The sequence below is a fragment of the Achroia grisella genome, unplaced genomic scaffold, assembly GCF_030625045.1.
Source record: "Achroia grisella isolate CSIRO2021 unplaced genomic scaffold, CSIRO_AGI_Agris_v1 utg642, whole genome shotgun sequence".
Lineage (NCBI taxonomy): Eukaryota > Metazoa > Arthropoda > Insecta > Lepidoptera > Pyralidae > Achroia > Achroia grisella.
The window spans coordinates 4,782,352-4,805,254 of NW_026712979.1; the positions used below are offsets into that span (position 1 = coordinate 4,782,352).

A 22,903-nucleotide genomic window follows, 5' to 3' on the forward strand; every position below is an offset into this window, starting at 1 on the left:
TGAAATTATTTTCAACTTTGGCTTTCCTTAGGACAACCATTTGATTTTTTGAAATCCATGATGCTACTTATGTTTCTATAAGATGCTCCATTTGATTGCCTTTCCAGTTATATAAAACATTCATTTTCTACCCGGGCGAGAATTAAAATTTGTTGTGATGACTACTTCATGTACCGATGCTAAAATATATTAACATATCGATATATTATATTAGATTCGAATTGACGACTTTTCGGTCAGAGCCGGGGTAGTAATCAATTACGCTACGACGATCTCTTAAATTTCCGTGCCATAAATCTTTATTCTGCAGGATGTAATGGGAGCACCGTTTAAGCGACTTGAATTGACCGCAAAATGTGATCTTAACGACTGCAGAGGAATTGTAAAGTGCAGTTTGCAGTTGGGAACTGGGAACGACACGTTTTGTGGCTATTCTACAGGTGTTAAACGGTCCACATACACATTTAATAGTAGTACCTAACACCTTTCTTGAACGTGGCCTTAATGTTTTTTTGCTTAACCGTTCGATATTGGAGAATTTTAAAAGTAAAATATCTTCTAAATATATATAAGTCAAAGGTGACTGACATAGTGATCTATCAACGCACAGCCCAAACCACTGGACGGATCGGGCTGAAATTTGGCATGCTGGTAGATGTTATGACGTAGGTATCCGCTAAGGAATTTAATTAATTCTACCCCCAAGGGGATAAAATAGGGGATGAAAGTTTGTATGAAACTTTGTCAATTTTAAACCGATCGGGCTGAGACTTTGCATGCATAAAGCTACTATGAAGTAGGCATCTCCTAAGAAAGAATTTTGATAAATTCCACCCCTAAGGGGATAAATTAACGCGAGAGAAGCCGCGGGCAAAAGCTAGTATATTTATATAACTGGAATCGCAAACAAGTTGACGGCCTATCTGATAACAAAGTTGTAACTGTCACCTATGTACATGAACAGTACTAAGGACATGACGTTGTCATGTGAAGCCTATGATACCGCTTATGCGTTGCCATTCCAGAGATCTAAGATGTTATGACTCTCCTATTTCATTTGTTATCTATCTCCTTTCACACCCTAATCGCACTCTAACATCCGAAATGCAGATTACAAAGCAAGCAAGCGCTTAACGGCTGAAATATTCGTAGGTAAGACTGATGTACTCACGTAGATAGGGTAGGTAGGGATCACGTAGACTTGTATAGGATACCTCTGGCAGTCTTACTAAGTTCGGAATAGCAAACACACTGACGACGGCTCGCTTTATGGAATGTGCTAACTGGCATTTACAGTCTTATACAGCCCTTGGAATAATACTAAATATAGATACTGCAATATCTTTTACACCACTCCTCATAAAAACGCTACGTTACTGCTCCTAATAAAAACAGTGTATTTGTGCCTAGTAATTCTATCTAAAATACATAACACAATGTTATATTTAATACTTCCCAAAGAAACAACTGGCTTTGTGTTAGAAATATGTATTTTAAAGATATGACATGAAAATAAAAATATCGTTAAATTAAAAACCTGCTTTTTAGCAGTCGGTTAAATATATTCTGTCTGTCCATAATGTATGTGAGTACATAATGGTGAAAATCGTGCGGATCGATTTTGGCAAGAAAACTTGGCTCAGAGTTTGTCCCAGGTGCTAAAATAAAAGTTCGAATTCCCGAGGCGAGATTGGTATATCCTTTTATAGTACGTACTAGAGTCTAGTTACTGTGATCTCTTAGGGGTTTGTTACACAATCAAATTTGTATTACAGATCTATTTATTTAGGTAGTACTGTTGGAATCTTATAATAACTGGAGATGTAGGTTTTCTTCCTTGTATGTACATATATACATACGTTGCACAATATCTGAAGAATATATATGTAAATAGAATTGTGCATGCATTCATGCGTCACAGAAAAAGTAGAGTTATATAACGAATGGCGAATGATATCTTATTCTAGATTGCTGTTGTTATTACTTTCTAAAAAATATTTATCGTGCAAATTTTTTCGCATATTAGATACACATTTCTTTCGCATATTTATGTATGAACATGGAAGTATTATTTTGCTGGCAAATTGTTTTCGTAATATGTAATAAAAAGTTTCACAAATTTTCTCAGTTGCGATGGAATGTATAGAAAATAATTCACTGTACATATAGGTAAATATTTTTTACATTTGATGTCTAAATTAGTACTACCTAATAACAATTAACAAAAATATATAATATAAACCAGCTAATATCTATTTATATGTATAATGTGTATAATATGCTATGTCTATTTATAGTACAAAACAAGATATTAATTTGCAAACTCATGTTGGCAAGTAAATAAAAGGAACTCGTGAAATGGGTCCATCTGTTTTCAGTCAGGTTACCAATGGTCGGGAATTGCGTTAATTAAACAGCGGTTAGTTTTACTGTTGTTCAAAGTTTAGTGTGAGTTGGAATGAATTTCCGGGTTTGAATTATCGTGAATTATTTTAACAGAAATCGGTTGTAAGGAAATATATGTGTATTTTGACAAATATATACTTAATATCTGTGTTATAGAAAATCTTCATTTCATTATAAATATGTCTATTTTGACAAATACTTAATATATGCGTTATAGCTTCATTTCATTATAAATCTAAAGGTACAACTATTATCCCAATCAAGAGGCACTATCTACTGTCGTCATTTCGAATGCAATACATATACCTCTGGGTATATTTGGCAGTAAACTAGCTTACACACGCCAAAAAGGCTCGATTTGGTTTACTTTCTTATTTCCATTATGGGAGAGTAAATTGACATATAGTTGTTTCGTCGTCTAAATTCGATCTCATAACTTAATGTGTTAGTCTAGGTGTTAGTTGGGGTAGGCAACCGCTAGGTCACTACATTTTCACTTTAATATAAGTAGAGTTGATTAAACCGCTTGCAATATCGCCTTTCAAACAGGCAGATCCGTGTGGAACAATGGACTATATGCTTGCACGCGTTTTGGTCACGAAGGCTTCGTGACGGGGTAATTGAACACACCGGCAGATTAAGAGTGGACTCACATTATCAGGTTCAGACCCGACGGTTTACGTCGAAGGTGTCATTCGATTGGCGAATAGGCTGCTACGCTCCACCCTCTTTGGAAATACGCCAATCCAACGGCGTCCTCGACGTGGACTTAAATAATGTGAGCTCACTCTAATTCTAGACAAAAGTTTCCACATTATCAAATCCGGTATGCAGAAATAGAGAAAATAATAAAGTAGTGGTATATAGTCAACTTATTGTAATTTTAATGGATGTTTTTTGTTTATGTGTTTGAAATCGGAAATAAACTGACGTACTATCTGGTGGTGAGTAGTAACCATCTTCCAATACAAGAACAAAACCACGGACATCACGTGATCCTGTGTGGTTCATAATACCGCACATGCCTTTTTGATGGTTTATGCTGTTGTGCTTCCTATTCTGTAATTTCTGATACTGCAACTTATAGGAGTTGCCGTATCAGAAATTACAGAATATAGAAGATATATATATTCTACTTTATAATTAAATATTAGATTTATTTTATTAAAAACACATTATCGTATGGTGGTCAAAAGAAATAGTACAAAAGTATACTTTGAGTGAATAATCATTGTTTGTAACAAACAAATTAGTACATAGTAGTTTGTTAGAAACAGTGATTCATATATATGTACAATGTTTAAGAAAAGTATTATATTTTCATGGACATATATTTAAATGAAATTATATCAGTTTATAAAGATGTAACTTTATCTTTGAACAGTGCGGTCATGAAGATATTTCTTTATCTGTAATCTATTAACATTTGTGAATCAAAGGTAATAAAGAAAAATTTTGTCATAAAAGCCCATAAAGATATTACCATAACTTAGAAACTAGTCGGAAGTATCATGCACATACAATAAATCTAAGATACTGTCTCAATAACTATGAGAAATTACTATTTCTCATGGTTATTGAGCCATTAGAACAAAGACAGAGAAATTATGATGGCTCAGGGAAATGAGGTCTCAATAGACAAGGTACTAGCACTACAGATATGGATAATGGGTAATCACTGATCGATAGATTAACTAGATATTGGCTATCCACTCGCTTTGCAGTAAATCAGGGAATTAATGTAGCGGACAGAAATGCTACCATTCAAACAAACAAGCTCAGACTATATATGCACACATGTTTAGATCGAGGTGGAATAGAGTACCTAGTTTCGAGAATGACGTAATGTAAAAAATATACTACACGTGTACACGACGCACGTTTTTAAACATTAATTATACTTTATAAGACTGATTAGATAGATTGATAGATCTTTTATTTTTACCAGTGGTCGGTATTTCTGCTCTATAATATCTTTTTTCTTCAAGTAATATTTATGTACAGTACCTAAGAAAAAGTCGAATAAATATATTCTGAAACAGACTGAGATCATTATGGTCAGCTTGTATGCCTTCCAATCTATATCAATAAAAAATACTGAAATCCTATAAATAAACTTAACATTATGTACAAGTGTATTTATAATTCTATTAAACTTCCTTTAATGTGTGTTAGGGTTGTTCGTGTATTTTAGGAATATAGTAATATGTTTAAATAAAATTTTTAATTGGATATTATACATCGAGTACATAGCACTCCTACGTATAGGCTGTTTAAAATTTTCACGAATTTGTTTATCTATTTATCTTCCATTCTTATTATCTATATACATATAAATAAAATTGGAGTGTCTGTAATATTAAAATAACCTTTTTTTACTACATGTACATGTAAATAAATACAGTACATACAACAAAATATTTTTTTTAAAGATTTTTGTCTGTCTGACTGTCTATCTGTTTGTTCCGGTTAATCTCTGAAATGGCTGAACCGATTGTGACGGGACTTTTTTTGGCAAGTAGCTGATGTAATAAAGAGTAACTTAGGCTACACTTATTTTTGGAATATTCTTTTATTTTAGAAAAATAAAGTTAAATTCCATGCGGACGAAGTCGCGGGAATAGCTAGTCGTTCATATGAACGGTTAAGATTGAATATAGTTTTCTTCCTACACATATGTTTTTCAAGATTTTTATAATATAACCCTTTTCAGGGATGATGTGAAAAGATTGTTTACGGGGCTGCGAGCTCCCCTTCGACCTCATCGTCACTTTCCAATTTTCGGGTCGGAATGAGGTCAATAGCCCTAGTAATCTATCAATTTGATAGATGAAATGTCTTTCAATGTGTACGATTTTTTTAAATAAACATTAGATTAGTACCTATTGTATGTACATCTTACAAAATATCTATTAATCAAAATCAAAATATATATTTATGTATATCTATGTGTATATGTAAGATATGATATTATAATTAATATAAGTAATATGAGAAAACTATTATTACCTAAATTTATCAACCTAACAGAACCTGAAGGTATTAGAATTTTTGTCTGCTTGCGTTTGTGCGCGATAATCTCAGAAAAATAAACGGTTTTTAAGAAAAAGGATAATTTAATAAACAATGAGAAACAGTGTTACATTAGACTATCTAATATTAGCTATATCTAATACTATTAATAAGTATTCGATTAAGCTATTAGAGTTTTCTAATACTATAGATATTACGATTATTATATAAAAGGTGCATCGCGCTTAATTTAAATTCAGGAAATGTATAATAAAATAAGTTGATTGCCCTGCGCTCAAGTATTTCGATATTTATGCAAAATGCTATTAAGATTGGAACATTCTTGGAGAATCTTAAAGATTGGTGTCCATTAAAAGCAATCCTGAGACAAACGCCATTACGTATCTGAAGCACGTTGAGATGCTGCTCAGTTATGGAATGCAACAGACGTGACTATTCCGATAACTAATATTTATTATTTTATTAAAATACATACGAAGGCATATTGAACAAAATTTAAATATATTGTTGTAGGCACATTGAAATATTGTGTAATAAATGTACCTAAAAATCCTCATGTACAAGAGGTGTGATTAGGATTTGTTTGCAAGGACTGTACACCATATACGGGTTAAATAGTTTCAGGCAGTTTGTCTAGTTTACATATTTGTATTTTTTTTATGCCTGGACAATCCACACAGCGCCATATTCATATTCCAAAGCTAAGTAGAGTTTGTGTTATGGGCATAGACAACTGATATCTTATATATAAAATTCTCGTGTCACAGTTTTCGTTCCCATACTCCTCCGAAACGGCTTGACCGATTCTCATGAAATTTTGTGAGCGTATTGAGTAGGTCTAAGAATCGGCCAACATCTATTTTTCATCCCCCTAAATGTTAGGGGTAGTCCACCCCTAATTTTTATTTTATTTTAAGGCAAAACAACGTTTGCCGGACAGCTAGTATATTAAATACATACATACTGTACATAGACAAATTCAAGCTAATACAAACAATCATAATCACGTATACAAATGTCTGTGCTGTGTGAGGAACCGAACCTGTGACCATCGGAAGTAAAAGGCTAGACCAGCGAGGCTTAATATTGATCTATGTATTATTATTTACATACATCTGACTGCCTGACTGCCTGACTGACTGCCGTATTAACATGTAGTTAATATGAGTATTTTCGGATTGTGTTCTATTATGTGTTTTTGTTAAACAGGTATCTTAGTAATTTTACATATACGGTATTCTTTACTTACGATCATAAATGATATCTGCCTTTAATTAAAACTCTCCCTTTATACATGTTTTGTTGTAATTGAAAATTTATAAAACTTTGAGCTTGAATTAGTAAGTTATTGGCAGATTTCTAAATAAATTACAATATAATTCTACTTCCTAAAAAATATTATAAAGGTTAAAGTTTATTTGAATGGCACAATAATATATCCATCAAGGATGAATTTTTGTTGCTCTTTCGTTTAAAACTACCGAACCGATTTTGGTCAAACTTTGCAATAGTACAGCTTACACATAGTTAAATAAAATAAGTAGAAGACGGTATTTTTCAACGTAATATTTTTTGCATTATGAGAATTAGATTATTAATTGAAAATGAAAGTAGTCCCTAATTAATTTATTATATTTCAGTCTCTGATGCATTCTCAGTAGGCGTACCTATATATTCAGCAGAATCAGGTTGTGTGTTAATGAACAAGTGATTAATTAATCTCAACGGGATCGAAGTTTCATTGGAATTACGACGATTAGGCTCCGCGGAAGTTCAATACCGTGCTGTAATGCTACGGCGCTTTAAATAATAAATTACATTCAGATTATATTCCATCTATGTTGTATATCTAATATAGTTCACCTTGTATTTTGATAGATAAATTGCATTGTAATTTGTAATCCGATTAAAAAATATTCTCTATAATCTTTGATATCCGTATTATTCTTTACTAGTTGTTTCTGCGACATTGCGCGTGTGTATTTAATTGAATTAGTGCTAATTGGTGGTTTATATTCACACACTTACACTTAAAATTGTAAAGTAATAATAAAATTATTTAAAAGAGCAACACGCAAGTTTCTTGTTCGTTCTTCTTGTGATGAGACAGCTTTCCGAATGAGCGGTAGATTAAAAAAATGTAATGACTATTCAAAAGTGCTTCAATGTAAGTTTATTTGAATAAATGATTTTCTATTCTATTCTTGTACTTTTGTAGACGCTCATCATCATCATAACCAAACGACAACAATAAAGATAATTATAAAATTAAAAATGTTAAGTAACTCCCGAATAAAAAATACTAGTCAAGAAAAAAATACTAGTATCACACATCATAAAAAAACTACATCATAATAAGACTGTTATTTCGAGAGCTACGATTCAACAGACAGGCACACAAGTGAACGAACACGAGGTATATATAACAACCCTCTGTTTACGTCGGAGATTAAAAACATCTACAACACGCCAATATTTATATAGTAGAACGCGTATTGAAAATATTGACAAACTGTTCTTTTGGCATCTATTTTTTTAAATTTATTTAGTCTATACGTTGATCCATAATTAAGAATTTATTTAGATATACCTACAGACCGTTTTCGACTCCTAACGGTTTTGATATATGTAAATACCATTTAAATCATAAATTGCATATAAACTATATAATTCTTTTAGTAAAAAGATACAATTTACAATTTGAAAATGTAGATACATTTAAATATTTAGGTAGTTTGATTGCCAGTGACTCCAGATGTACTAAGGACTATACGTTGATCCATAATTAAGACATATTCTGCGAAAATTTTCACTAACTCTTCTAGTAACACATAAAGAGATATACCTACAGACCGTTTTCGACTCCTAACGGTTTTGATATATGTAAATACCATTTAAATCATAAATTGCATATAAACTATATAATTCTTTTAGTAAAAAGATACATCTATTCAACACTTCTATGCATATGGGGTATAATATATTACGTAATAAATTCTTGGTAAACGCCCTGTTTACGCCTAGTTCCTTATGGCACTAACCTTGTATTGTTCTGTTTTTCTAAAACGCAATTAAGCGAAACACATTCAAGGGAAACTATAAAACCAGTAAATAGGAAAAGCTATTGAAAACTATTGTTTTAATGAATATTTTCTATAGGTATTATCTATAGGTATTACGATGCTAATTTATATATAACTAGCAATTAGTTTTAATTAACATTATTACGTTGGAAAATGTCCATCATGAATAGCGTGTTTGTATAAAAAGCTTTTTTACATTATTTTGCCGTTAGTATTATTCGATAAACTCCATACAATATAGTAAATAACGATTGTTAAATATATATAGTAACAGGTAACAGTTTACTTGAAAACTTAAAAATGTAAAGTTGAAACAACAGATTTGTTTAAAAGCGCAACAGGCAAGTTTCTTGTTAATTATTTTGTGCTGAATCTGCATTCCTATTGAGTGGTGAAATAAAAAGATAATGACTATTCACAAGTGCTTGTAATTACTAAGTTTGTTAGAGTAATAATTATTTATATTCTAATCCGAATTAATATAATTCTTTATACAATAATAGCAGATCCCTATTAATTATGATTAGAATAGAAATAATTATTATTCCGTTTATAGTTATACAATAATAGGGATCTGTTATTATTGTATAAAGAATTATGTCAATTCTGATTAGATAGTATAATGTCTCTAGCTGCGCCCGTTTCACCTGCGCGAAATATATAGTCCACGTGTTATTCTAATAGATAAGCTGCATTATTGTAAAGTTTCATTAAAATTCATTCAGTAGTTTTTGCGAGAAATAGTAATTCATCCATACTCACAAACTTCCGTGTTTATAATATAAGTAAGATAAGGAAAATAAGAAGTAAGATAAAACTTGAGTGAAGTTTTAATAATTTGTTATATGTTCAAGAATAAAAATCTATTGTATTTATTTGCTTTATAGATATTTATTTTTCAACGCTTTTATTTTTATTAATTAGACTGTTAGAAAAATATGCAAATAATGCATAAAAGCACGTTTATTTGCATACTACAAATAATAAAAAAGAAGAAAAGATAAATTATACAGACAATTAAACAAATCACTCTAGAGTAAATTGACGGCGCGCCACAAGATATCCAGATCCAAGAGGATTTATAAAAGAAAATTCTTTACATAAAATGAAAATCAATGGCATTATCATTAATTTAAATGAACGTCACGGATTATTCTTGCCCAAACGTACCCATTACGATGGTTGAATTTCCACACAGATTTAACCAAGAAAGATTTAGGTAGATCGGGGATCGCATCTTAATTTATAAATCGCTTTCCGAGTTCAACTCAATTGTTTTTATTCCATCAAATTTTTCATATCTACGGTGTAATATAACAATTTAAGATTTTGTTCTCTAAAGAAACTCGATTTTAATTACGACATCAGACGATATGTTTTGTTAACAATCATAAAGCTAAAAAATTACGGAGGTATTGCATGATAAACATTTAAACGATTATGGCATGCATAAGAGATTTTATTGTTCTAACGTAAGTAGAACATATGTTATTATACTCGCGCGATGTAGAGGTAAGAACGCACTGACCTAAGTAGAACAATAAAATCGATTGATACCCAGCACCTCCTTATTGAAAGTCGGTTGAAATGTAACAGACGAATTTACCTCTCTTCATATTAGATATCATTCGGAAACCGACTGCAAGCAGCAATTAGTGTCATGTCATGAGTATGCTTGGTAGTATTGTATGACATTAATGTTCGTTGTTCCATTTGTACTCCATTATACTAAGAATTTGTATTTGTATCATATAATTCATACTAATATTACAATTCATACTAATATTACAATTCATACTAAAATTACAAATGTAATAATATTATAAATGCGCAGTTGTGTATTTGTTTGTAACTTTTCACGGCTAAACACGTCATAAAATAAAATTTGATATATAAATATATCGTATTACGAGGACGGACATAAGCTAACTTTTATATAAAAAAGCGGATAAAATCAATAACGGATTACAACAACTACTTATATAATTACTTATCTCGCTATCAGGAAAATGGCTTTTCTCTTAAACAATAACTTGTTATTGATAGGAGAACAAAAGTAATTTCTTGCCAACATAAGTTCTGGAGTTGTAATAAGCCCTCAAGTTTCCCGACAAAAACGAGGAAGAGCGACGTAATACATAACATAACATTGTCGTTATGCCATATTCTTCCATTTTACCTCAATATCACAAGCTAATGAGAAAGAATAAGCGGAAAATATTGACATAAGAGTATTTGAGAGAGTAATCATAAAAAATTGGTTCTGTAATTTAGACGGTGTGATATAAATTATTATTTAATTCAGAAATACATTGTTTGCTGCCTTTTTTTATCTGTATAAGGAATTTTCGTTTGCCTTTTTGATTATACTGTTTTAAACTTTTACCATTTCTCTACAAAGTTTCTACTTATTAAATTTGTGTTTTCAACGGACTTCAAAAAGTTTTGGATTCAATAAAAAAAGCCTAAGTGTACGATAATACGTACTACAGTGTTATTATATATAGAGATTAAATATAATTGGAATGGTAAACAAACTGGTCGAAAGCTGTAAGGATCGCTAACATAGATGATATCATGTTATCATGACACCCGTGATACTACTAATGCGTTGGCATTCAAGAGGTCTAAAATGTCTGGCCGGAAATAAATTAATCAACATAAAAAAAACACTATTAGTGTACTTCTTGACTTTATATTTGCTTTGAAACTATTAACTTTGCTCTTTGTAACTATCTATAACAATTAGAGTCGGCCAATTATACGCTAACAGCCAGCCCTGACCAAAATCATTATCGGCAGAACTTTGCGATTCATCTGCGTGGATTGCTCTAAATTTATATGAACGATGTGAATGGAAACGTTGAACATGTGGCGAGTGACGAGGGTCGAATCCCTTCGGATCAAAACAACTCGTAATGAACCTATTTTGTAGAAAACTCACAACTTAAATTGCCGGTTGCGGAGACCGTATTATTGAATTGACTTCTGTACAACTTTGAACTGGACAAGTCGAAAGTAAGCTCATAACCACGTTTAGATTCCAGAAAATAAGATAGGGTTTTTTTCGTAAAATGTTTTACTTTTAAAAGGCACAATAAATAAAAAATATCACGGAATATATTGTTAAACGTCATGATCATCTGTTTCTTCCTTATCCCATTTATTGTGGTTGTTAAACGATATCTAACTTAAAACAATATTTTCCAAATTCCAACTATGATACTACATAATCTTTATAAATGTATTTAAGGATAAAATAATAAGAGAATTTTGGATAATAATTCATTTGTCCGAATAACTACAATTTATCAACAACTTTTAAACAGTAACAACTACCATTACCTACCTGGTGGAAAATAGAGCACATTTTAACCCAGTAATGTATTTAACACATATGCACAGGTTCGCTTAAAACGTCGTATTTCATTAAAATCTCTTTGTTAGGTCACAGGTTAGGTTGGGTATTTTGACATAAATTGTTGATAACAAAATTTGAATCTCAGAAACTGGTAACTTGAACATTTGTCGTGAGAAATATAATATTCTCTTGAAAACAAATGACGGCAAATTGACAGGAGCATCATGTTGTAATAAAAGTACTTAACTACTTTTACTTGAAAGAGAATTTGATGAAAGCGAATTTTATAAAAAAAAAGCGGAAAAAGAGCTTGCTTTATGTATAAATTCTTATTCAGATTTAATATTCAGATAGTTAACACATTGTTTTATGCTAAATAACAGAACAAGACAGCTATGTTAATGTTAACCTAAGATATAACTAGTAAATACACGATTACCGATTTTGTTCTTTACAAATGGATTTTTTTTAAATAATAATTCAGGAATATTGAGCTATGTTACAATTTTTCCATAATATACATATATATGCACAACCACTACGTTGAGAGTTTTCGATATGAATGCTCATAAGAGCCACAGCCCAAACGCCAAGTGTTCTTAACGCAGTCCTACCATTCATTCATTACTGTCGTTTAATTAAGGACTAAGCGCTCGACAACTTTTCTGTTTGTAGGCACTCAAGAAAAAGCTACTTGAATTCTCTAACTGTACGAAATAAAAAGCAGCTAAAAATCCGAAGCAAGTTAGCGAAGCAAATCACTTGAGCAAAAGAAAATTTGCAAACAAATTGTACAGTAGGTACCTAACAATTTGCATTAAATAAAAACAGTAGGTTCTTATATTATGTAGGTTTATGAATTTTGCGCTTTCATTTGCTATTCTGTTGAGTTAAGTCGTGGAGTTAATAGCTTTTATTGAAATGTGAGAACAATTAAACTGTAATACATTTCCTTTTGTAAAAGCTTTTCTTGAAGCGCATTCAAGATTCTTTATACAGAAGCATTAGTTAAGTACTCAATTGTTAAAACTGCATTGTTATTAGTTTTAATTGAGTTCTTATTGTAAGAGGTAGTGAGACAACTAGATACTATTTGATAAAGCAATATACTGTTTCGGGAATAAATGTAGTCACTATATTATATAATAAAAAGAGAACTAACTACTATCCATGATTAACTATCTTAAAATAAGTATCACATTAACACACGATTTCTGTAAATATGAATTATTTATGTAAATTATTGGATATTTCGGTAATGTTTAAAATACGAAGTGGAAATCAGATTTTTTTACAATTCAACTTTCGGTAGTTGCGTAACTGATCTGGGGCATGCTATACCCTGGGAGCTCTATTCCTTGCATACAAATTGAACTTGTAAATGAGATAACACCCGGTTCGCTGAGGTGGTTGAAGTTAACCCCGATAATAGCCAACCAGGCCACAATTTTAGAGAGCAATGTTTTCTTCAAGGTTAGATGTTTTAGATGTTATTTTTTCCAAGTTTTGTACCGAGAAATTAGAATCTTAATGTACTTGTTATATATTTTTTTAAATATTTCAGTTGTATTTATGGGAGTCACAAAGAAATATCATGGTATACGACTGTTGTTAGTTATGTATAACAGCAATAAACTTGGATATAGGAAGTAAAAAATATAATACTATATTCCAAACTGTCACGCTTATTTCCCAAAGGATTAGCCAGCGGCGACGGGCGCTGTTGTCTATGTTGTTTGTAATATACCAGCAAGATATACCAGCAACCGACGCAGCTCACTTACGCGGACCTTATTGGTTCATCAACTGGAGAATTCTTTTTTTATCTACGTATATCATATATATTAATTCATTATTCCACCAAACAATTAATATAAGAATTATACTGAACAGAGATCTTGATGAACAAAAAGCGATCTTATCGCTCGGGAAATCTCATCCAAACAACCTTCGGTTAAAGAAAAAACCGACAAAAAGTGGCAAATGAATACAATAGTAATCTATATATAGGTAATAATAAAGATAAAATAATAATACAAATTAATGATAGAATATAACACAAATATAGGCAAAAGTAGTGCGATAATTTGCGATCTTTTAATACTCTGATCAGAGCAATTTTTGTCTAATTTCACTTTAATGCTCTACGGTCTATTTCAATTTGCTTTCAGCGACATAAATAAACAATTGGCCAGATATAAGAAATATTGGAAATATGAACGGTCGGTACGTACGCCAGTCAAATGAAACGTGTCCTTGCCTAGAGCATAAACACAACAAGGGATATAATATTTTTTCTTAAATAAATCTTTCTGCCGTCTACGAGTATTTTTTTCCAAATAGTATTTCAACGGATTCTGATAAAAGTCAAATTGATAAATTAGAATCCTTATTACTAAGTCATTACTATTATAAATATTCATTAACATTCCACAGCTAGGCACAGGTAATTGCCATTACGATTAAGTGTTAAGGGTAAGCTCATAATTGCGAAATAATATGTATTTTGTGCTATCGTAGCTACCGTAGCTCACTGGTCTGATATCTTGGTACAACGAGCTTATAATATTTAATAAAAAAAATATTCTTGTTTTCATGTTGCTTAGGTGAAGGCTGCATGCATGCAATCCATATTGAGCTTCATTTTTAATTTAGTTTAGGGTCATTGGGCACCCTAAAATATGGTCGAGTAGAGTGATGGCTGGCTCATCCGTCATACTCGTGAGCGAGTGCTGTTTATGGAGACTGGTCTGCTCTAATCACGACGACTGATTTACTCCTATTTAATTACTCAACCAGTTAGTTGTGTGTTTAATATTTTGAGTCTAATGAATTGCTGCTTGTTGGTGGTTTGTATTCACACGTATCAAGTTAAAAATGTAAAGTTAGAAATAAATTATTTAAAAGACACGCAAGTTTCTTAGTCATTCTTCTTGTGATGGGAAAGCTTTTCGAATGAGCGGTATATAAAATAAAAGTGATGACTATTCAAAACTGCTTCTATGTAAGTATATTTCAATAAATGATTATTATTATTATTATTATTAATTATAATTTAGTCTAGTCTTTAAAATATCACTGTAAGTCGGAGATCATAATTTTTATTGAACGTGTAGCTTTCGTCTTCTGATATACTAGGGATAAATAGGTAGTATCAATTGTATTGCAAATGCCCCATTAAAATTTTTCATCCAAAACAATCCAATCAGAACCGACTGTACAGCACCGGTCGGTTCATTATAATATTAAAATCTAGAGTAGGTGTATTTACTTTAATATTTTACCTTACCAGAGAGAATTCTACGAATCGCGCCCTCCATGTTGAATGCTAACTTTAAATATAGAACTTGTAAAGCATAGAGTTACGTATGCGACACGCCATTAATGTAACTACAGTATAACAATCTTTAATGCGTAACTCATTAAAACCCAGTGTGTGTTACACATAATGGAATCTCCCTCGTTACCACGATACATTTCCACATGAACGGGTATAATAATGCAGCCACAACGATAAACCTTGATATAAAGTTACAAAATAAAGTGTCCGTATATACAATGTAGCAAATGTGTAATGAATGTGATCATTAATAGAATATATGATGATCATACTATGTGAGGCTTAAATAACATTGATTGTATTAAAATAGATGTTCTCTCGTCAAGTGGGATTAGGATTAGGGGTACGACAGCTTAGGCCAACGTTCAAAATATTGGGTTCATCCTATTATCTGTAAACATAAATCGAGTGTCAGTCAAACGTAAGACCATACTTTGCATTGGAATATGTTGGATGGCATGGATATCGATTACACAGACATAAATAGACAAATATAGGTAAAGATAAACGACACAAGTATATAGGTACTTCATTTTATACGAATACTGTGTACGATAAACATTATAATGTATTATAAACTCGTATTTATAAACATTATTTATTGATAGTGAACTCCCTTCTACGAATCCAAGTGTTGTTCTCTTCAAACTATTCCAATGTTGGTCGTAATTACTCTTTCTTTCACTTGAATTTTTTTTTCCGCCATTTACTTTAACAATATCTTGTGAATGCAAAAGGTGCACGATCTATGAAATACATATTAATATTAATGCTATATTTCTGTCGCTGTATATATGTAGGTATATAGAGCATCAGAAATTTTGTATTTTCGACCACAAGATCTTTTAGTATATAAAAACAGTAAATCAATTAAGTTCCTAATAGTCCTTCTATGGATCGATCGCCACTGGGGCATCACTATGTAATTTCTTTATGTTTTAGTATCACTGTTTCGAAAATGCATTTATATCATACATTCGGTGTGTTTTAATATCTGGTCACTGAAGGTTATTGTAGACAGTTCTGAAATATCGACTAATCTGTAATTAATGGTCATTCGAACTCTTTGGTGCTTGCCAAGGGACAACGTTAATTAAAAAGTTAATGGTGTCTGTTAATGGATTCGGGCCACGTTTTTGCCCAATATCCTGTTAATACAACATCGGAAATTTTAACGGTACTCGATTTTGTATCGATATCGCCAATATTCCTTTAGGAAATTGAATTAGCAGAGCTTTGGAACAGGTGATTTTTATTCAGATATTCAATTCAGTTAAATACGATTTGGCCCATTCCATTGCATTAGTTCCTTACCTAAAGACGCTTCTTATTTATATATACAAAAAAATTCTAATAATAATAAAAATGTTTGTACCGTTACAGAGGACTAAACAGTTAATAAGCTAATACTTAATAATAGTGAAATATTGATTACATTATATGTTATATGATGTGTTACTTTTAGGGATTATTGAGGGTTCAAATAAGCAGCCACCTTGAGAACGTCTTCATTTATTAATGACTTAATCTGAGCATAGACTAATACTAATAACATAGACCAATAGTAGTGTATAAATAAATAATTAGAGATATTGAAAACAGTTTGAAATTTTACGGAAAATTGCCATATATTCATCCTGAATATCTACTTGATCCTAACAATATTATTGTAATTAATTCGATGTTATATAATTGCAGTAATAGCGCAACGACGAACGACATTATTCGATTTACAGTTGGTTATGGAAATTATCAGATAATTAACCCACTGTTAATTAAAATGTTTTATGTATACATTACAAATAATTATTAGTTTATTTATCATATTAGATTAACATATATGTGTATATATTTACCAGGGTAGACTTTGTACTTTTTACGTCGAGACGTCTGCAGCAGTTTTCTTGCTAAAAATTTTCACCTGAAGGTATAAGGCAGTTACCTTACATGGTACAGAAGCTGAATGAATAAGTATCTTATTTCTCTTGAATGGCAACGCATGACTGCTATTAAGGCCGTCATATGATAATATGATGGCCGTGGTCTTGCTCTTATATACCGACGATAGTTACCAGTTACAATAAGGTGGGCATTTTTTGACATTCCAGTTGTATAAAAAGAATATTTGATGAAATATTAGTACGAGACTAACCTAGTAGAATTTCAATATAGTAACAATAATAATCTCTGGACAATTCACACCGCGTCATCTAGTTCCAAGTTGAGCAGAGCGTGTGTTATGGGTACTTGACAACTGACATATATATAGTTATTACTTACATAATATAAAACCCCGAAGGGATATAAGCAATCCTACTCGGAAATATAAAACCTTTGTAACGTGCGAGGAATCGAACTCACGACCATTGGAAGTAAGGCGGTGTACTAAACCGATAGAATACCGAGGCCGTCAAATAAATACCCAAATAGTTTGCAAGGAGTTAATACATAATAAACATACGGAATAGAGTGGTTTCGATATTTGGTGTGATTATTCAGAAAAGCTACATTTGAATTTTCGCGTGAATAAGGTAAATTCACCGGCATTTCACACTGCGAGATAAATATCATAGAAATAGTAGGACAGATTGCTAGGTGCCCATGATACTTATCGCTGAAACGGACGGGCATAGGAAATTGATGTTGCTTGTAAAATGAACAACTGTAAACTATACTCTGGAATATATTTTTTCATAAAATATTACACTTTTTTATACAGCAATTTACTTTTGCTTATTACGGAATGTAAATTTCTTACCCTTATCTTTTATAAACTTGCTACCATTAGAATTGGCTCTTTGTAAAAAAACATAAATGAAAATGGTCTAGTACATTTATTGGAATATAAAATAATTAAACAATAAACAGGTGCGTCATTATTATCGGTTTTAAATTGTCTTGTTTAAAATGTTTTTATAAGGGTTCTCTTAAGCCTGCAGTGACAAGGCACCTCCTGACACAACAAGACGTCAATTACTGGCAACTTTGAGAATTTGTTTAGAAGTTTCGGGTAGGCCGCTTTGACAGTGCGTCGGGTGAAACTGTGAAAGAATTAGACGCTACTCACAAATGGTGTACTAATTTTGAAAATTACTTGATCTTGATCTTCATGAAACAAATTCTTTGTTGATAGTGCAAGAAGTGATTAGACTAATGTGAGGAAATTTTTAAATAAAAGCTTATACCAATTTAGTCAAAGTAGTGTTAATTAAAATCCTACTCAGTTTAAGTCATTCCAGTTATGATTAGTGTCAGACGGTGTTGTGAAAAAAATGATAGAAATGATATTTAAGATCCTATCTTCAATACAGTCAGTTAAAAATAATACAAAGTTACTAGTTTTATATCTACCAATAAAGTTCTAAATATTTAATTTTAATTTAGGGAGCAGGGTTACATTTTACGTTTTAAGGATTTTTTGTAACACATTCTCGTATCACATATGTGTAATCTTTATAAGAACTAAATAAAAAATGACTAAAAAGTATATACCATAACTCGAAGTGCCTATGTGTTATACATAAATGGAATCCTAAACCCATCATTCTTACAGAACTTCAAACATGAGAAATGTGTAAGAGATAAAGGATAAATGAATATTATTAAAGCTTATATACGAATTAAATTACAGATTGTACAGTTCAAACGTGAAATTTTCCGGAGGGAAAATCTTGTATATATGCACTTCAAAATGACATTACAATAATCCAGTGGCTTTGAAGATAAAAGCTTTGAAGCCAAATCAACTGAGGATTGGTTTTGTTAAGCGATTCTAAGGAAAGATTAAATTAATATAATATAATAATACACGAGCGTATAATACAATACTAATTTAAACGGTAAGTATGTCTTATATTGGCGAAATAAGAAATAAGTTTTCCATTATATTTATTTCATTTCCATTATATATATATATATATTGAAGTTGTAGTAGAAAATTGTATATTTTTTATTTCATGTAATTGCAGTCAAACAAGCTGTCGCTCCACCTGATGATGAGTTTTAATCGTCGCCTATATACATGTGACGTCACATGTTACCATTAAAAAAGATTAAGTGCTGCCTTTTATCCTGTAAACCTTCCCTGTTCTACTAAATAAAGTGTTAATGTGATAGATAATAGACTTACCATCATTGATAAAGGGATAGACGGCACGAAGCTCAGTTTCATATGCTTCCAGTGAGATTGGTGGAATTATAGGCGGTACGTAGTCATCTTCAGGCGATCGTTCAGAACCGTAACCTTGATCGAAACCAGGATCTTGGAGTTTCCACACAGGCTCTGCATCTGAACCTGTTAAAAAAAAGGTTTAATTAATCATTATACCAGAAAATAAAAATACTGGGAAATAACAAAAGGTAAAAAGTCCAGGATTGTAAGTTTACTTTATTACAATTTTATTTAACAACAATTTATTTGTTTTATTACAAACGAAACTACCACGGTCAAAACATTTAATGTTTCACAAAAATAAAATTTAAACAAAGTCTTGCTTTATAGGTTAAATGAAGAATCGAGGTACTCTTTGTAAAAAGTTCTCTGCATGGGCCTGTCTCCTGGCTTTTTTATTTCAGTCGCCAAGCAGCTTGTTCTGTAATCTGTGTTTTACTGTTGTATAAGAAAAGGTAGTGAAATTACACGATAAAACACCTTAGCCCTTCGGAATCGCAACGCGTGAGCGATACAACGGATGTCACATGTCAACGTGATGTTCAGGTATATAGGCAATGGTCATAACTTACCCTCCATTGGTAAACCTATGGAGTCAGTTTACTATTCCAATTACATAAAAAATATTAAATGTGGCAATCTAGGCATGGCGACGCTTTCGAAAAAAAAAATTAGTTGAAAGCTCAACCATGATAGATGGCGATTGTACAATTTGTACATGTACAGTGCAGTACGCTCACGTATAGTATGATTTCAGGGGATGTTCGTCTTGCGGACGCTCAGATTGTAGATTAGATTCCGTTGAGGTTTTCCCTAGAGCGCTTACGTTACTTTAGGGTTATAATATGGTTTCTTATATGTTCGCAAAACGCACGACATTCTAGGTTTTGATGGTATCCATACCAAGTATCTACATTGTATTATGCTTATTTGCTAGCAACATTGTCTAATATTCCGTACATATATAAAGACTGTTTTTATTTTTCTTCTTATTAAAATTTGTAAAATGTTATAAAAATATTGGATTATAGATGTTATAAGAATATGGGATTTAGATTTCTGCATCTTCAATTACATTTTATACTATATCAGTGGGTATTTGCAGAATTTGTGCTGAAATACAGCGCTGCAGTTGCTACAAATGCTGCAGCAAAGAAAACATAATGAAGGCTATTTACAAATTATTACATAAAAATATTTTTTGATATTTTACACACCTAGTATCTATGTGAAACTATCCTATCTTTAGTATATTATGAATAACCACCTTCTGCTATAAAGTTGGAGAGCACTGTTTACCACCTTAACAGAAGCAGGTGCTTTAGCAAACTTCTTGTCCTAAGTAAATACATTAAAACTCTTTAACAGAACTTTTAGATTGCAGAAGACTTGGAAGATGATAAACGTGTAAATAAACAAATCCACGAACTTAAATTTATGTAAACAGTTACTCCAAACATTGACTTAGGCGTGCCACAGGGCACGGCTTGCAACAATTTGTTTTAATGTAAGTGATCCTGCTGAAAATGTAGACTGTGTGACGTGGACCTCATTTTTATAAGAAAGTTCCTGATATTATCATATAAAGGTGACTTTATATTAAAACAGTAAAGAGAAAGTATGAATAATGTAAGAAAAGACGGATCACTGAAGAATGTCAACTATACCGATGAATTTGTTACAGTATTAAATTAAACGAACAGTATATATTTATATACATAAACCATTTTATTTGTAGACAGAGACTGAATAAATTTGTTTTGGTAGTATCAGTAATTAATCATTGGTGCGTGGGCGTTTTATTTTTCCTATAAAATCTTGTATTACATTATTCAGGGAAAACATTTCGTTCTCATATTAAACGGGAAAAATATGAAAAATTAAATAAAAAGAAAATGCTATTAAAGTATAATAATCAGACAAATCAGTTTCGATGCAAATAATTTGATAGTGTTTTCTTAGAGCAGTCATTGTTTATGTGTTTCACATAAAATTCATATCATAAATAATTTTCTTATTGCTGCTATCACTCTTATATAATATTTTTATGACGCTTTTATAGATGTTCTGTCGCTACACACGTCCCTATCAGACTTTCCAAGGTTAACTGTAGGAAATCCTTTTCAGGGATAAGTCGGACGTCGTGTTTAATCAACGTCAATATAACCGATATACGTATGTACTTAACTCTTTAGAAGAATGTAAAAAAACTATAGCATGGTACTGTTTCACAAGATAAATTTAGTAACTATAGATGCTCATTGAAACAAAATATAACGGAAAATTATTAGAGTGGACCAAATGCGGAAAAGCAATGGCCAATGCCTACCCACCTATGCGAATACGGAGGCGATTTTCGTCCAAAATGTGAAATTGGCGGTTCTCTAAAATACGGTAATGGCCGTGTGTGGTTTCAAGAATACCTAAATTATACCTACCGTAACGTAATGTATAGAGGAAGGTTGGTAAAATATCGGTTTGCGTGCATCGGATTAGTAAAGCGTTTCCCTAGAATACGCCATTACTAACTTTGATTTACGCCATTTGCCCCATGCTATGGTACGGGCGCCAACACAAGTATCGAACAAGTAATTTTCCTATGGCATTTGTAGCAGAAATGGACTTTGTTTACCTATATGCATTGCATGGAGAAATTTATGGAAATGTATATGCGAATAAGAAATTACATTTCTCAAGTAGTTTTTAATATTCTTTGAAATATCGCTCGTGCGGATTATTATAGTTATAATAGTACAGTATATGTTCCAAAATGAGCTATAACACCATAGTTTATAATAATGGCCGGAATGAATGTACTATCACATGTATATAGATTGAGGTGTTTTATGGCGTCTGAGGTAATAAATATATAAATACTCAATTTCACATTTATTAGATAACAAGCGAAGATCTCATTAATGACAGTATGAAAAAGTGCTAAGACAGTATTGTGACATATTGTCTCCTATGCTGTTTAATTAATTCTTAAATCCTTACAGTTTTAGAATTAATATATTACTAACAATCACTAATTATTTGGAGTATGTAAAACATAAATATGTAAATATGCACTGTGTAAATAATTATAAAACACCAAATTGTAAATTAAATCGTAATTATATATATTTATTAAAATGTCGATCTAATTAGCGGTGTAACAAAAATATTGAAGAATATAAAACAAATGACAATCGTAACCATTAGAACACAGCGTTCTATATTTAAATATTACGAAGTAAATAATTGAGTAGGTTTTAATACCTATTTTTGTTGGAGTTTCCAACATGCACTATATACATATGCGTAGATACGTATACTACGTTTATCGAATAGGTAATGTGTTGATAAAAACCATCTGCCTTTCGTTAGCATCCTCTCTGACCTCCGTTACTCTAACAAAATGGCTTCCATTTTATTAGAAAGGTCTTATTTGTTTGTCCCACAATGATTAAAAAGAATAATGTATTTGAGAGACGATAACAATATTATTGTGCTATAAGTACAAATAA

General features: G+C 31.5%; 1 protein-coding gene across 1 annotated transcript in view; it reads right to left on the bottom strand.

Moving 5' to 3' along the window:
• The window catches only part of LOC131849485 (uncharacterized), an 85,768-nt gene that overhangs the window by 24,617 nt on the left and 38,248 nt on the right, over positions 1–22,903 (bottom strand). The window contains exon 3 of the mRNA XM_059199565.1: positions 19,353–19,517. Within this exon, the coding sequence (XP_059055548.1) occupies positions 19,353–19,517 (165 nt within the window). The remainder of the gene's footprint in view (positions 1–19,352; positions 19,518–22,903) is intronic.